Below are 13832 nucleotides of genomic sequence, written 5' to 3'. Positions count from 1 at the left end.
ATTATAGCAGTTGCTGTTTCTACTGTTACAAACTTTAAAAAAAAAAAAACATTTACTGTAGTTGTGAAAAACCCTTTTTGGTCTGCTGAGTAATAATGTGGATGGCTGTTCTGGGGAGATAGGAACAGGTAAGTGTCTGAAGATCCCTCACAGTCTGCTCCAGTGAGTTCTTAGCTGGCAGCTGCCTGGTGCACAGGAGCACAGCACAATTTCTTCCACATGGGCCACAACTCCCAAACCATTTCTATGCCCTCTGGACTCCTGAGTCAGAGAGAATATGTAGCCACACATCTTTCACGTTTTCTTTGCCCTAACTATGCAAAACAAGGGATCTATTCTGTGGAAACTTTTCTCACTCTGTTGGGGGGAAAAATTCAAGCAAAACTGTAACCATACTGCTCCTTTCTAAAAAATGTTAACTTGGGTTCACTAAGGACAGAGAAACATATTAAACTAATTGCATTACATAAGGTATAAGCATGAGACAGAATTTCACAAGTCCTTGTCTAGAGGGAAAAAGACAGTGGAATGCTCATGTGTACCTAATGAAAAAAAGTTTTATACAGCTCACTCCTTAAAACACACCAGAAAATGAAAGTCATGGTCATTTAGGCCAAGATTTTACAAAAGGAAGGCAAATTGGCAGCTAGCTTTTATCTGGCCAAACAATTAAGTTATTCAACTGGAAAATCTCAAACGATCCAGAAAGAGCATTAAACCCTGTATTGCAGTAGATGATTCGGAGATAACACAGAAAGTAATAATGGAATATTATTTTTTATACTGTACAGTTATCCCACCTGGCATCAGAAACAGGTATTTCATGCAAGCTCCTATCATCTCCAGCACTTTCTATCCTGCCTTCAGAAATTTTTGTTTCATGTTGCTCCATTGAAACATATTTCTTCTTGCTGCTGCTGCTACTAACACATGTATCAGTTTACTTTCAAATTGTCTCTGCGAATCCAAACATATTACAGAACCTATTTAATCATTTTTTTTCCCTACAAAGACCACTTGCAGTCTATTCTACTACACTCTCACACAGAAAAATACTTTGAGAAAGTAACTCAAGTTTTATACCAAATCCCTGAAAAAGTATTTATACCCTGCATCCCTCAGGCAAGATTGGTCCAGCCCCAGCAGCAGGCTGCAGCAGGAACTACCTGAACAGATCTTTCTTTCCACCACAGACAAATCAACTCAGAAACACAGGAGTGGGAGCAATTCCAGGTCCCATATTCCTCCTCCTTTCCTAGCAAGGCACAAAAGCAAGAGGGAAGTGGGTTGGATCTTGCAATGAGATGCAGTAATTTAGTCCTCCACCAAAGAAATACCTGTCTGCTTCCTGGTGTAAGGGAAATTAACCCACAAACACCAGAGGTTTATGTCCAAAAAGGAGACAGAGGAGTCCTTTTTGCTTTATTCGAATAAAGGGAGAGGCCATGGAGCATTCCCCTGGGATCTCTCGAATTTTTGGAGGGCGCAGCCTCCCTTTTTATCCTAATTTTCCGGCCGCTTTTTCCCTCTCTCTTTCCCCATTGGCTCAGGTACTCAAGAGGCACAGACTTCCCAGAACGCCGGACACCTGACATTCCCCTCTGATGTATAACCCTCCCTTTTAATTTTTAATTCTTGTAGAATTCAGTTTTCCCCCTCCCCGTTGCTTCTTTCATCTTCTGTTACCCAATTTTATTTACCAGCAAACCTACAGTTTGTTTGTAAAGGCAAATCTCTTTTTCCATTCATCAATCAGTGTAATCCCTCCCATTGTTTCTTTCATCTTTAGGTGCTAACTTTACCTACCAACAGATTTACAATTTGTTTGTAAAGACAAATGTAACATTCCTCTCCCTGGCTTTCCTGGACTTTCTTGGGAGATGGCACCTCTTTTGTAAAAGCAGCGCTTCTTGGCAGAGCTAGAGTGCTCAATCCAAGTTTTCAATCAAAGCATATTCATTTCACTATTGCAGCAATTAAATGGTTTACATAAAAAACAGTGAAACACTTTTCCAGGGGTTTCATGGGAAATCCACACTTACAAAAATCATTTTCACAGCATCACTCTCACCACATGTGAGAGAAGGGCTTCCCCACTACTTCACAACCCATTCTGCAAGACATGGCCAAAGCACCTTCTCAAGCCTGCAAAAAAACTCTGACACTGACTTACTACTAAAGCAACAGGAAACTAAAGCTGCAGCAACTGGCATTTAAAAATAAGTAATTAAGCCCTACCATTTGGCTTAATTCCTATACCATAATTCATATATCAGTATGAAAGAGCAAAATCTTTACAATATACACATATATACAATATATCACCTGAAATGAGAACACTGTTCTACAGAATGATGTTTGGACTGAGGTTGTTTCAGCACTGAAACTGGAAACACATCCCAATTGTTTCTTGTAAATTTCTAAATATAAAATTTAAGTTTATCCTCTAGATATCAAAAACCAAAGCAGGTAAGTCACACTGATGCCTCATCTTTGGAAAAGTGACCAAATACACTGGATACAAGGCAGCTGTGAGAGTATGGATCCAGAAGGGCCAAATTCTTGACAACCCAGTTGCTAGATGTCTTTAACACTATTTTCACAGGTTCATTCTTTTAACAACAGCCTAACACATCTGCCAACTCTTTTCTCGCCTTAATAAGTTTATCTGTATCCTCCCAAATTTGGGAAAATGTAACAGAGAGAGCTTGATTTCTTCATGTAGGTATGCTTAAGCATGCCTTCAGGGTCCATGTGAGCCTCAGGTGGTTCACTCCCCACTTATTCAAAGCAAGGGGGAGGATTTGCCCCTTTGCCATCTCAGCAAGTAAACATATTCCCTGGCCACAGCTTGTTGCTCAGGTACATGCAGGGGAAGGTTTTGCCTCAAGATCACACTGTGCTGATTCTGATGGATTGTAGAGAAAACTATTTTTAAAGTCAAAGGGCACCTAGTGAGACCAACCAGCCATTATCTTACTTAGATTTACACGTGCAGGGCTAAAGAAGATATTTAGCTCTACAGAACTACCAGAGGAACACGTGGAAACTGGAGACCTCTCAAACACCATACAGGCCTGTAACAGCAGAGAACTTCTGGCAGCTGCATCAACACCTTTGAGTGCAAAAAGATACCAGAAAACAGAAGGAAAAGAATATGGGAGAAGCTCTCTGCCCATTGCAGCCAAGAGGAGTTTTGACATTGATTTAACAAAAGCCAAAATTGTCATTGTAATCCTTGAAATAAAAGCCAGAAAAGCATACAGGGGAACTGGGGAGAAGACATTGCAGTTAAGGGAACCTTAAGAAAGACAGACTCAACTCTGAACACATTAAACCTGTGGCTGAGGAGGTGTTCATTTTTACCTCTCTGGGATCCATAATGAAAAGCCTACCTTTTATTACCAGGGGAAAACAGTGGCAGTGTCCTAGCACTGGCACTAGGGAGGACATTAGCAAGGTTAGTGGTTTTGACAAGATTTATAGGTCTATGCACTGTTTCAGTGTCACCAAAGAGTTTTCCAGACACACATTTTCCCTTGGTTTGTCACCTGAGAGCTGACCCTATCAGGCATACAGCAGCAGGATCCCCTGAACCCCATGTCCTGGGCAGGCTCTTTGTGAGGAGAAGAGGGAAATGTGAGCAGCAATCCCTCACAGCTGAAACATGGCAGCATCCAGGCAAGCAGGAGGAGCTAAAGGCTTGACCATGGCACTTCCACAGTGCCTCCTCCCTAGTCTGCTGCAGGACACTCCATGCCTCAGTATAATGACTGGCCATTAACCTGAACTAAACTTCTTCCATGTCAAAACCACCATCTTCCTCACCAGGAACCTGCCCCAGCAGAACAGGTGCAACACAAAAAGATCTCTAGAGGACTTCCAGATCCAGGCCACCATTCTTAGCTTCAACAATTGCTCTCTATCCTTGCATACACAGCCTGGATAAATCTACTTTCCCAGCAGCATTTTACCATAAATATAACACACTCTAAAGTGAGCTAATAATTTCTTTACCAAACCATGCACGCAGCATAATATATTGAGAATGTGAATTGTGGATGTGTTACCCAGGGCTTTCAAGGGTATCATCTCTAAAGGTAACAGGACAAATAAATACCAGCTTTGTAATTATATGCTCCAAGAAAAATGTGTATGTGCTGGGGTAAAACAATGGCTTAATTGTTCCCAAAAAGCAAGTGCCAACATATTGAAGTTAATGCAAATTCCCAAGTATTACCAGGAATAATAGGAATATTTTCCTCTATGTCAGCTGCTACTGGCCACTACAATTTCACTGAAATACTTTTTCACTGTTGAGAAGACTCACCTCAGAAAATATTTATATTTTACTTGTGCTTGGAAAAGAACAGTAGCAGCCATATGGTTCTAATGACCTTGCTGCAACTGTTAACACCTCTACACAAAAGATGCTAAAATAGAGAAATGTTAGCAGTAGGAAAGTCCTAAATAAACACAATTCAATCATATTCAAATCATTAATAACAAGAAAAAAGTCATAAACATGACTTTCCAATGTTCTGTGATGTTTTTATACTGTCCACCAGACAGATCTTGTCTACAGATTGCAGTAAATGCAGTTATGGACTTGATAAAGAAAGCACACACCCCAACTGAATTGAATGCAGTGGGATTCAACACACAATCAACACTGCATACAGGGAAGGAAAGTAGTTACAAACTCAAAAAAATAAGAGATAGAAGCTGAACATTTCTCTAGAAGCATTAGCTTCCTAACTGTACAGCTAAAAGTATCCAAAACAAAAATAGGATGGCTTTCCCCCCCCATTTAATAACTTAAGGGAAGAAGTAACTTTGTAGATGAGGAAGAGTATGATTATTATTTTTATATCCAGAAAAATTCAATAACCATAATTTCACATAAAAACTTGAGGACAAGGTATCTGTTGAGAGTTATATTTAATTTTATTTTAATTTTTAATTTTATATTTAATATATATTGTCCAAAAGCCCACACAAACACTTCTAAAAAAAAAAAAATAAAAAAAGAAAGCACACAGAGTTGTTTCTAGAAGAACCAGTCCTCTGCTGATTCATGCTTCAGAACTCCACCAGCCCCCAGGGACCCTCACTCATTTGCACAAGGCTGACCTTCACCCCCTGAACCACTGCCAACACGTGGAAAATGCACCACAGCAGGTTCTCCAAACCCATCAGCTTCATGCACCAACTGCCTGTAGGTATTTCCTCAGCATGTGGCAGGTTTCTCAGAAATGCAAAGGCTTCATTTGCACAGACACCTCCACTAAGGAGCATCACCCCCACGGTGCTTAAGGCAATACTGCACACAGGAAGTCCACTGACTGGTAGCTGAGGCAGTTCTCTGTTCTTGCCAAAAAAGTGAAAACAAAGTGTTCAGTGACCACCAAAATAAAATCTGAAGGATGCTTCTAGCAAGGTCCCAGCACTATCTTGAATAGAAAAGCACTAAAAGAGAAATTTTCTAATGAAGACATATAAGCTTCCCTCTTTTGATATGAAAAAGCAGAAAGTTCCTCACTTTGGTTCACATGCAATGCCTTTTTAAAGAAGCAAATACTGGTAGAAGCCACAGCTTCTTTGAGTAAGTAGCCCACATAAACTAGAAAAAAATTAAGCATTTTGTTAAATCCAAACTAAATTATAAAAGTACATTCCAAGCAAAGAAGGACGGAGGAGATACTGACAAATTAACTAGCTCACTCCCCTGCCTCCCAGCAGGATCAAAGCCACCCAAGTTTACTCCTCAGAGATGGTTTTCCCCACCCTGTTTGAAAACATGGCTCTCACAGCCCCCTAATACACAGCACTGTGACCTTCCTCCCACCTGAACTATCCCTGTCTGGCCTCTCACATCTTCTGCATACTTTGTGCTTTTTTTGTATTTCTTTAACTTTGTGCTTCTTTAACTGCTTAACAAGTCCTTGGCCTTGATTAGGGGAAGAGAGATACAGGATTGCTTTATGTTGTTGGGTTTTAATGGGAGACCATCCTTAAACTTTGTGGGTTTTCAATCAAGGTTATTGGAATATTCCCCCTTCAGTGACAAGCTGAAATACATCTGCTGTAGTGGGAGTTTCTGAAATTGTATACATTGGCTTTTACCCAAAGCTGATGCCTCAAAATGAATTGCACCTCCTGCCTCCTCATTAGCCTCAACAAAAGCTCAGTCTCTTCAGAGACACAGACAGAAAAACAAGCAGTTTTTTTGATAACTGCAAGATTTGCCTCCAGCAAAAGGAATTAGAATCCAACAGAATTAAATTAAAAAAAAAACAAAAAACCAAAATATAGGAAAAAAATTCCTTTAAAAATAAGAAACAAAGTAACATGTGATGACATATATATGTCTGCAAGTTTCTATGCTACTGCATACTCAGCTGCCTCTAACATTTCCCACTTTAAAAAGAAACATGTATTAGACATATGCTTTCCATTCAGTGCATAAGCAAAATGCCCAGAAGCTTTCCAGGTTCTTGCTTTCTAAGGCCTTATCTTACCACAAAAAAAAAAAGTCCTTCTCAGTCCTATTTTGTCTGCTTAATCCTCTCAACCAGCCCTTTGCTCAATTTAAGATACAGCTGGCAGTAACACCACTTCCATGTCACCATGAGCAGCTCCCAGCCACACTAACCTGACCCAAGTCAGATATGGGAACGCAATCTCATTTTTGTTGAATTAGCCTTGAGGGGCTACCTAAATACAGAGGCCAGACAAAATCAATGAAATAAAAAGCAGTTCTATTTATTGACGGGCCTTCAGTTACATTTAGGGCAGACAAAGACCCTGCAGGGGCTACACCCAAAATCAACAAGGGGTCACAGGTTTTCATATTTTTGTAAGTTTGGTCCATTTGGTCCAATTGCAGCTTCAGGTAATGAAGTCATTTACCCCAAGTTTGCTCTCCCCCCAAACTCACTTTTGTGTGCATTTCTCAGGTCCTGAGATGGTAAGATGTTCTTGATACCCAGGCTTAGAGAGGAGTTGTTTTGTCTGACCAAAATGGGAAAGCAGTAGCCAACACTCTATTTGGAGTTTAGAGTTATACACTAAAGAATTGCAGGGTTACAAATGCATGAAAAACATAAAAGCTGAATTCCTAAGGCATCAGTGAGAGCATATGATACAGAGCTTATGCTGGCTTTGTGCTTTTCATGCCTGCTCTATGTCAGCAGCAGTATGAGAGATAGACATGGAACTGACCGTTCATGCAGAATTAATCTACCAGTGTTTTTAACAATCTGAACCACAGAGCAAGTCTATAGCAAATCAGCACTTTATATCAAACTGACTTTATTTTCCTTACCTTGTCACCATCAATCTTAAAGCTGTTTAGCTTGTTATCAAACTGTGACAACAGCTAAGGTGGAAAAAATTTTCAGAGTCCCATATAGTAAATAATAAACAATAAATAAATAAATAAATAAATATTGGATGCTTCCAATATTTAATGGGGTACCTTTTAATTCTAGAACCACTGGATAGAAATAAAAATATCTGAAGTGCTTTCATCAGAAGGGAAAGGGAAGTAGGCAGAAGAAATAGAAAAAAATATTTAACCCAGTGCTAAAGCATGCATTAATGTTCTCGCTCATCTGTCACTGAAAATAATATTCAGTGTTTTGCTGTCAGGGATGTAACAACTTATGTTCATGCATAAAGTAATACAGAGGAATTAAAAAGCTTAATAATCAGCTGTTAATGTAGGCGAGGAAATTTCTGGAATAAGAAAATTAACATCCCTTCTGACATGAAACTGCTGACTACAAGAAAAGGAGTAATCTCTTTCAGTTGACATGATTTAAAATATACAAATCAGGCTAGTTATTATTCTCATGTCCCACATAATGGCAGGGCTCTACTGCTGCAGACACTGCACAAAATCATGTAAGCAAAAAGTTCCTGCCCATAAAGATCTCAATTTAAGGACTGAGAGGGAAAAAATAATATACCAGTGGATCAAAATTACCTCCCTGCTGACGGATACCCTTTGAAGCACCCATTCTTTTCTTTCATATCTTTTAGGTGCATTTTCTCAGTCCCATTCTGGCAGCTAGCCTGCATCCAGAGGCCAGCCTGTACATACATTTTTGTTCATCCACATTCAGGCTTCCCATGATGAGACTCCCAGAGCAGACAGCAACAAATTACTGCTGACTGCAGCCCAACCTGGATCAGGCCAACACAGCTCTGTGCATTAGCTGAAAGGCCAACACACATCTACATTTTTTGTGTTTTGAAGTCTAAGTAAGGCAGTCATTTCAGCCTCATGGAATACACAGATAGGCCCAGAATTATGGCCAGACCCACAGCAAGAGCAAAGAATGTGAAAGCACAGAATGAACAAGACAGGCCAGAAATCATCTTCTTTCCACAAAGGGCTAGTTTGAAGGAACCAAATACCTGGCAAGAGTGGCAAATAAAAAGGCTGTATCCAACCACAGAAAATTATCCCTTTCCACCCCTCTTCAAACATCAGCTGCAGCGTGGAGGAGCTGGGAAGGCAAATAGCTTGACAAGGGAGACAATCAATACCCAAGACTCACAGCCACTGCCCACTCAAATCACACAAAAACATGCTGGAACAGTGTTAGTTATTTTGCAAACCCAGCCCATGCAAATACCATTACAGAGCTTATCCAAAGTCTGAGAGTGTCCAGGCCCTCAGACCTTGCTGCTGCAAGCAGCCTGGTGCCACATCCCACTCTCTGCCCTTCCCAACCCAGACAGAGACACCTTCCAAAACCTCCCTGTACGAATATTTCCATACATCAGTATCAAGAACCTGTCTCTCCTTGGCACCTGTGCTTCACCCAGGAAGCTGTAACAGCAGCAGAAACAAAACTGTCTGCAAGTAAAAACATCTGAGCAGAGACACCTTAAGAGGGAGACCTTGTATAAGAGAACACAACAGAAGGTAATTATTATTAGGGCCTTGAGGACTTTTAGCCAGCTCCAGTGGTTGTACACAGGAGCATGTGATACCTTAGGAATGTACATTTTGAGAACAGTAAGCACCTTGCAGCACAAGAGCAGATGGAAGTTTTAATTTCTAGGAGATCTTGAGTCTCAAAGGCAGGAGACTGTGTTTCTGCCTCTTCCTAGAGAATTAATATCCAAAAGTTCCTTTGGAAAGACAGACACTTAACCTTCAGCACCATCTCCTGGGGAGATGAGGTCTCTTTAGTGTTTCCATACAAATGGTGGGGATATACTCTGTGGCTCAGCATTTTTTTGTCTCTCCTGTTCCCATGGGAAACATTCGTAGCACCCAGCAGAGAATAATTTACAAACTTCTGAGAACATTTATTTGCTGCTCTTAAGAGCTCACTATTTCCACAGTATGTTTGCCCCAGTGCAGCAAGGTATTTCTTTGCCAATGTTGAAGATCAAAGTTGGTAATCAATAGCATTTCCCTAAAACAAGCAAAAAAGTGTTGCCTACCATTAAATAAGAAGGAGTGATTTTTCATGAGGGAGATTTTAGCACACTAAAAGCTGCTTACAATAGGAGGAACAACTGCTATACATTAATTTTTTTTAATATCTGAAGAGAGCTTCATCAAATAGTTTGCTTTTATCTTTCATCTTTCATGAATAGTCTTTCTTTCATCTACGAGGCCAGTGTCTGCCTGAAGATAATGAGGTCTTATTCCATATATTGTCTTTAGTACACAATGAAATTAAAAACTCAGCTTGCTGCTCTTCTTACAGAGAGGATTGGCTAAATATAATTTTATTTGCATCAGTTTTAGAAAAGCATAATTTAGGAGGGCAAAAGCTACTTGCATTCAAGTTCTATATACTTAAATGATGCATTATTAGCATTGAAAGAAGAGACATTTCTGAACTGTCTATTCTTGGCTAGCGAGTCCTGAAAACTAGACTGGTTATAAAGAGTAATTTTATAGAGTGATTAACAGTAATTTGCTGCCTAGAAGACAGAAACAAGCTCCTCAAACTAACTGAGGAAATGTGCATCAAATATTTGATTTTCTGTTTCATTACCATTTATTTTTTAAATCATGGCATTGATGCATGTTGTAATTACATTTTAATGTTCTGCTGCCACTAAAATTAAATACAGAAGAAGTGTATTAAATAACACATTTTCAAAACTAAGTAATTGCATCAAGTATTCTTAGATGATATTTCAAAAAAATTACATTAAATCAGCAAGGTCCTCAAGCTTTTGGAAAGAATTCCCTCTGTGTAACAAAATAGAACAGCCATCTCTAAACCAACAGGAATATACATACAATTTTAGATTTTCCAAGAAATTCAGTCCTGCTGAAGTGACAGCTTGAAGTAGTCACACTGTAGGAACACATCCTCCAGCTGTGTTAACAGCTGCTCACATACAGTGAGTCAACAAAGTACCCTGCACATAATCTTTAAAAATGTGTACTATAAGCACAAAACTGCAATTACTGTCAGATAATCTGACATGAAATACAATCCTCTCAGAACAGGCATTCTTACAGCGAAGCAGAGGGTGAAATCCAGTGGCTATATATGCTAAGCATGTTTACATACAGTGTGAAAAGCATCCTAATTTTGGACCCAGCCTACAGAAGATTCCTCCCTCTCTCAATGAATAAAAACTATGCTTTCATAGAGGTTGGAAAGAGGAGATTACTTCCTACCTTTTGATCTCTGTCACTTTTCTTGTGGAAAATAATGTGTTGGAACTGATGCTGACACATCTTTGAACTTGCATGTGTACAGTGTTTAATTGCCACAACATGGTATTCTGCAGTTCCACTGTGGCCCTTTAGAAGGGACTGGAATGTATCAGAGAAATATTTAAATTCACAGCAGTGCATGTATTTGTCATGTTCCCTCAGTTTTCCAGAGATGTTTTCTCTATCCCTGCTTATGGCACATGAAAGCAGCATTCAGGCAATGGAGATGGAACAGCATTTAGACAAGTTCAGCTAGTCAGAGAACTGCTTAATGAAAACTAACTAAGGAGCTGAATAATCAGAAAGGGTTTACATGTTTAATTTAAAGGCTGGTTTGACTGTGTTTTGCAACAAATTCACACAAATAAAGCAGAAGCAGCTGGAAGGAGTTTCCAGAACTGATTAAATAATTAGATCTAACTAATAGAAAATAACTGCCCTGACACAAGGACTTTTTCAGGGTGGACAGACCTCTTTGATCTTCCCATACACACTACAAACACACTCAGATTATGAACAATACATACATTATGAACAATACAACTATGAATATGGGATGGGCAAAATCATGAAGCTACAACATTTTCAGGCACTAACTCATTAGATTAAAACTACATCAACCTCAAATTATCAGTATAAGGTCTTGTAAAATTTCTCCAAGTTTCAGATGGGGGTTGAAAGAAAACTTTCCACCTTTCTCACACACACAGAGAGAGAAATAAATACAGGAGACTGTTGAAAAATGATTACAATCCCAGGTTCTGGGAAATTCAGCTCAGGTGCTCCCACTGCAAGTACATGGTAGTCCATGTTCCTCCACTAACCTCAGGCATGTTAGAACAATGGGGGCCCAGAAGAAAGACACCACCTCCATCTGCTGCCCCCAGAGGAAAATTAGTTGATGACAATCCAAACTACTCTCACTGAGTTTCTAGCAAATTAGGAGCCCTCTCTGGGATTTATCCACTTGAGTTGGTGAGAGGCTGAAAACCACAATTGGAAAATTACCAAAGCACAGAATCACAACCAAGCAAAGCTTAGATCTAGTACAGATTCTCAGCTGGGCAAAACTTGGGGTGAATATTCTCAACTAAAATCAATTCTCCCATCCAACACACTAGAAGTGACTGATACACTTCTGAAGCTTACCCAGTGAGTCCCTTGATCATAAGAGATCTGTCATTATTAGTCTCCAAATTCACAGTTTTGCACCATTCTTTCTGTTTTACTGGCATAAATAACAGGTGGGAAAATTCAATCTTCCCACATAATTACAGAATTCTTGTTCGTGCCAGCAAGCATCTCCCAAAACCATGATGTCAACAAATTTACATGTATTTTGAAAGCCTACATCTGATTCACAGGATTATAATTAAAATACTAAAGGAGCCCTAAGTATGACAATTAAGAACTATCATTTGTAATATCTTTTTCTTTACCCTAACAATTCTTGCAGTATCCATATATTTTCATCTCTTTATATCAGTCTTCCTCTTCTTTATCTTCCTTAAGAATTTCCTGTGAGCCAGGATCAAATGTTTTATTTTCAACAACCTGAATTAAAACCACTGCACCCTGTGCAAAGTGGTCAGTTACCTTATTATGGGAAGATCAGGTATCAGATCAGGCATCACCATGTCCCCAGTTACTTTTCATGTAAAAATTTATTTTTAAACCTTGCACCACACAATAAACGGCACACATGAGCAGGCCTCAAAAATATTTTTCTGCTGATGCTTTCAAAGACACTGCATCTAATTTTTGCAAGCCTGAGGTTTCAACTCTGAAGTTGACAAATACAATGAAAAATTATGCTGGTGCATTACCAATCCTATGCTCCTTCAATACTTCAGGATACAGATTATTTGTATTCCTGCATTTCCATCCCCATCTCATGACAATAAGCAGACAATTGTTTTGTTTCTGTCTTTGTTCCATCTTTTACCACCCTTTTGAAAATCATTCCGTGTTCTCCCATTTTGCCCCTAGGCATCATCCATGCACCCCTGCTACCCTCACGGAAAGCAGAATAGATATAAAAAACACATGTATGGGTTTTTTTGATAGTAACTACCAGAGTTCCCATGTTTTAATACTCACAATCACATTCTCTTGAAGGCACAAAATAAATTACCTTTATCTAATGTATGACTTCATTCATGTTACTGCTTGTTTTTTATTTTGGAGTTCAACTATTTTAAGCAATTATTTCAGGTTTTGCAGAAAAAAAAAAACATTTGATTACAAATTTCAACTTTTTTTTTTAATATAACACAAAATTTCTTGCTTTGTGGAAACTGAGAGAACAGTAGTTTTGTAAGCAAAAAATAAAAAATTGTGGGAAAGCAAATGAGAGATGTCTCTTCACAGTCAGGAAAGGTCCTTTTGAAAATTGCAATTGAGAATTCTGAATATAACAAAATAATAATCACAAAGGGGAAATAATTCGAAACTTCCTTCAGAGAGCTGAGTTGCACTACTGAAAACTATCACATGCACATATCCCTCATCAGACAGTAACATTCAACAGCCTCCAGTCTCAGAAAACCAGATAATGGTTTTTAGTTTCATTCACCATGCTTTTGAATGAGCTGTTACCCAAAAGAAAGAAACTCCCCAGGCAGAAGCCTAGTGTTGTAGGACTTACATAAAGAGGCACTTCAGAGCAGCTTAACTCCATTGTCACAGCATCTAGAAACAGAATAAACCAGTGGAATTATTACACACCCATCATGGGGCATTGATATAATGTGGAATTCGTGTCTGCAAACTAGGTCAACATCTTCCAGAACAAATGGAGCAGGGAGGGGGAAGGAAGAATATTGTGTTTATCAACTATCCAGCTGCCCCAAATCTCCCCAGAATGAGAAAACACTGGTGTAATGATGCCTATGCAAATATACAAGGCTGGAGGAGAGATGGCTGGTATTAGGTAGCATGTTGCATGCATTTCAAATAATAGAAACAGTGAACAAAACTGGTCAGGCTGAGCCCAGCTGCTGAGGCACTCCTAGCTGCAGCCAGTTAAGTAGTAGGAATTTCTCCATTTATCCCTAGAAGTAAAAAATTGAAGTTGAACTACATTGTAGCAACTTTCATTCCCAGCCAATATCCCAAGTGTCTGATT

At 39.2% G+C, this 13832-nt stretch overlaps 1 protein-coding gene across 11 annotated transcripts in view; it reads right to left on the bottom strand.

Moving 5' to 3' along the window:
- The window catches only part of ARHGEF28 (Rho guanine nucleotide exchange factor 28), a 109284-nt gene extending 95892 nt beyond the window's left edge, over positions 1-13392 (bottom strand). For 10 of the 11 annotated variants that reach the window (XM_079329969.1, XM_079329979.1, XM_079329977.1 and 7 more), the window contains exon 1: positions 13353-13392. In XM_079329969.1, coding sequence (XP_079186095.1) covers positions 13353-13385 — 33 coding nt within the window. In that variant the 5' untranslated portion in view covers positions 13386-13392. The remainder of the gene's footprint in view (positions 1-13352) is intronic. The other variant, XM_079329970.1, reaches the window with a different exon arrangement.
- Between the last annotated feature and the right edge of the window lie 440 nt (positions 13393-13832).

The sequence above is a fragment of the Erithacus rubecula genome (assembly GCF_903797595.1).
Source record: "Erithacus rubecula genome assembly, chromosome: Z".
NCBI lineage: Eukaryota > Metazoa > Chordata > Aves > Passeriformes > Muscicapidae > Erithacus > Erithacus rubecula.
Note: the sequence above shows the minus strand (reverse complement) of the source record. Positions and strands in the feature narration are given on the sequence as shown.